The 3820-nt window shown below is 47.0% G+C and overlaps 1 protein-coding gene across 1 annotated transcript in view; it reads right to left on the bottom strand.

The window, feature by feature from the left end:
• Positions 1–224: 224 nt before the first annotated feature.
• LLGL1 (LLGL scribble cell polarity complex component 1) overlaps positions 225–3820 on the bottom strand; it is a gene marked incomplete at its 5' end in the record, with an annotated part of 49452 nt that continues 45856 nt past the window's right edge. Inside the window, 2 exons of the mRNA XM_089662949.1 lie at positions 225–1740; positions 3515–3591. Of these exons, the coding sequence (XP_089519075.1) occupies positions 3516–3591 (76 nt within the window). The remainder of the gene's footprint in view (positions 1741–3514; positions 3592–3820) is intronic.

Here is a 3820-nt window from a genome sequence, read left to right as displayed (position 1 = left end):
CTTATATAAAAAGTACATTTTAGCTGGAACTGGGCTTTAAATAATTTTAGTCACAGACCCAGAACAAGTATGTTGCAAGTCATAGGTACAGATCTGCATAGCCAGTCAACTAGGATCAAGCAGACTGCAGATGACTTTGTGGCTTTCGGCAGACAGATCCAATCAAAGTCTAACCCACATTTACTCTTCTTCTGATCAGACAATTTCATAAAGAAAACAGGCAGTATCTTTATTTTTTTTTAATAAAACACTTTTATATCTAAACAAAATGCTAAACAAAAAAAAAATGAAATAAGATTACAAACTAAACCGAAAAATAAAATCCATGTAAACTGGATCATTTAAAGATAATCTTGTCCATGACAACAATATGGTTAGGAAAATCCTCTCCGGCTCAGGGGCTGGCACCCTTCAGCTCTCTGGCACTTCTTGTCCACCTGTCCCGGTATGCCCAAGTCCATATTACCACGTCGGGATGGTAGCCCACACCAAAAAGAGCTGTGCGCGGCCTGAGCCTTCCTCGTCTCTCAGTCTACCTACCCCTTAATATAAACTGTAGTAGATTCACAGAAAAGCAGTACCAAAAATAGCCTCAGAAATGGAAGGCAAGGCATATAAAAATAGATCTAAGTCACGCAATGATCAGAAAAAAAAAGAAAAAAAAGAAAAAAATTCTGTTTAACCCCTGAAATGCTGCAGGGATCAATAGCTCACAGTCGTGTACAATTCGCAGTCCGTGGCTTTGACGGTTCTATTGTCGGCCCGGTAACGCGCGGGTCGTAAATTCACATTCACGTCGATGTCACAGCTGGAATCCGATCAGACTTTGGTCGTTGAGAAGCATGGTGATTGGGGAAGGAATGTGAGGGATTTAAGCAGGCTCCCTTTACATGCTGTCAATCAAGCAGGTTATTGCTGGGGTAAAAGGCCCTTTTTGATATTAAAAACACGTTATCAGATGCAGAAAAAAAAAAAAAAACCAGTTATTGTGCAAGATATTTAGCCTTTTCTTTAAAAGATTGCGGAGTTTAGAGCAGCAAATTCAATTCAGAGAAAAAAAAAAAAAAAATAAAGGTACGGTATACAAAGAGTGGTAAATCCAAAACAAAAATGGCTTCGGTCTGGCAGGCAGGGATCGAGACGAGTAACAGGAGTCCGTGACAAGGAGAAACAATTAAAAATCTCTGAGCCTTTTAAATACTGTCGTATTGTCCAGTTATGAAATGTTACATTGGTCTTCTCCAGCAAAGGAAAGAATACATAATTCATTTAAATGTAAAATATAGGGGTGCTAGGCTAGTTTTTTACCCCCCCCCCCCACTTTTTGGTCTGGCTCCACTCTGGTGACTACATTGTATGCAGTGATGATGCAGAAATATTCATGCAGTAAGGTTAATCCCCTTAAAATGTTAGGTTACAGTCAGTCATTCAGAGGTTAGGAGTTTATACGGGAGAAGGTGGATCTCGGAGAAGGGGCATCACTGCTTTCCTCACAGTAGAACTCAGGGATCAGGAGGGGTCATCAAAGGACTGGTATCCGTAAAACTTGGCTGAAGCTGCTTTGTTGTTGATTTACTGAATACTGGGGGAGCCAGATGCGATTGGATCATCAGCTGCCTCATGTCCTCTGGCGGCAGGAATGATTTTTTTGTAAAGTTTATTAATGGCATTGCTCAAAATCAGTCATGCGTATTAGGAAGAAGAAAAGAAAAATTGTGGAAACAAAGGCCAAGGCAGAGCCTGCACAGGGGGAAAATAGAGAAGGGTTAAAAAAAAATAATTTGCAAGGTAGGTTTACGCATAATAGCACAAGTGTGAATTCCATGAAGCTGTTATGTAATGTCCTGTCACTAGATGGTGCTAAAAGTCAATCTATGAAGTCTACTGATCAGAGGTCTTTGGAGACCATCACTCTACAGCAAACAGCCACCAGCTGGCCGGATATGGCCCTTTGCTTGCCTTCATCCAACCCTTAGGACACTATTCTCCTACAGACACCAACCATGGGGCACCCCAATGACACCATAAATAGGATACTATTTCCCCCCCCCCCAATAGCAATGGTGGGGTGCTATTCCTCCCCACCGATACCAATGACGGGGCGCTATTCCTCCCACCGACACCAATGACGGGGCGCTATTCCTCCCACCGACACCAATGACGAGGCGCTATTCCTCCCACCGACACCAATGACGGGGCGCTATTCCTCCCACCGACACCAATGACGGGGCGCTATTCCTCCCACCGACACCAATGACGGGGCGCTATTCCTCCCACCGACACCAATGACGGGGCGCTATTCCTCCCACCGACACCAATGACGGGGCGCTATTCCTCCCACCGACACCAATGACGGGGCGCTATTCCTCCCACCGACACCAATGACGGGGCGCTATTCCTCCCACCGACACCAATGACGGGGCGCTATTCCTCCCACCGACACCAATGACGGGGCGCTATTCCTCCCACCGACACCAATGGCGGGGCGCTATTCCTCCCACCGACACCAATGGCGGGGCGCTATTCCTCCCACCGACACCAATGACGGGGCGCTATTCCTCCCACCGACACCAATGACGGGGCGCTATTCCTCCCACCGACACCAATGACGGGGCGCTATTCCTCCTACCGACACCAATGGCGGGGCGCTATTCCTCCCACCGACACCAATGGCGGGGCGCTATTCCTCCCACCGACACCAATGACGGGGCGCTATTCCTCCCACCGACACCAATGACGGGGCGCTATTCCTCCCACCGACACCAATGACGGGGCGCTATTCCTCCCACCGACACCAATGACGGGGCGCTATTCCTCCCACCGACACCAATGACGGGGCGCTATTCCTCCCACCGACACCAATGACGGGGCGCTATTCCTCCCACCGACACCAATGACGGGGCGCTATTCCTCCCACCGACACCAATGACGGGGCGCTATTCCTCCCACTGATACCAATGACGGGGCACTATTCCTCCCACTGATACCAATGATGGGGCACTATTCCTCCCACTGATACCAATGATGGGACACTATTCCTCCCACTGATACCAATGATGGGGCACTATTCCTCCCACTGATACCAATGATGGGGCACTATTCCTCCCACTGATACCAATGATGGGGCACTATTCCTCCCACCGATATCAATGATGGGGCACTATTCCTCCCACTGATACCAATGATGGGGCACTATTCCTCCCACTACAATTCCCCCCCACTAATACCAATGATGGAACACTAGTCCTGACACTAATACCTCTCCTACTGCCCACAGGTGTTTATATATTTTACTCCTGCTGACCACCAAGTCTGAGATATTTTCTACTCTCACTGGCCACAATGGCCCTCCTAAAGTCTGAAGGACAGTAAACTGGCCCTTTGCTTAGAAATTTTGGAGACGCCCGCAATAGATGCATGGAGAACACTGAATTTGCTATACTGATCACATACAGTGCTGAATAACTATATCCACACGTGTGTGTGTGTGTCTTCTCCCCCAAGAGCCGCTCACCTCATTTGATTAGGATCTCTGGCAATCGAGGCTCGTCTGCTGAATTCTTCATGTTTTTTTCAGATTCTTCATTGGATCTAGAAAGAACAATTGTGAAAGTAATACATAAGAAAAAGTCCCCCGATTTCCTAGCCAAGCCTTGCCACTGCCTAGAGACCATGTGATTGGTCAGTAAAGTGTTACTAAAGTCTTATTTTTATTTCCCTTTATTAAAATAACAAACATTTTATACTAACCTGCTTTGTGCGATGGTATTGCACAGAGCGGCACTGATCCTCCTCTTATTGGGTCCCCCGCCAGCGATCT

Source organism: Staurois parvus, unplaced genomic scaffold, assembly GCF_062004578.1.
Source record: "Staurois parvus isolate SC_StPar_1 unplaced genomic scaffold, SC_StPar_1.0 ptg001591l, whole genome shotgun sequence".
In the NCBI taxonomy this organism is placed as follows: Eukaryota; Metazoa; Chordata; class Amphibia; order Anura; family Ranidae; genus Staurois; species Staurois parvus.
The sequence above is the reverse complement of the archived record's forward strand: the minus strand, read 5'-3'. Positions and strand labels throughout refer to the sequence as shown.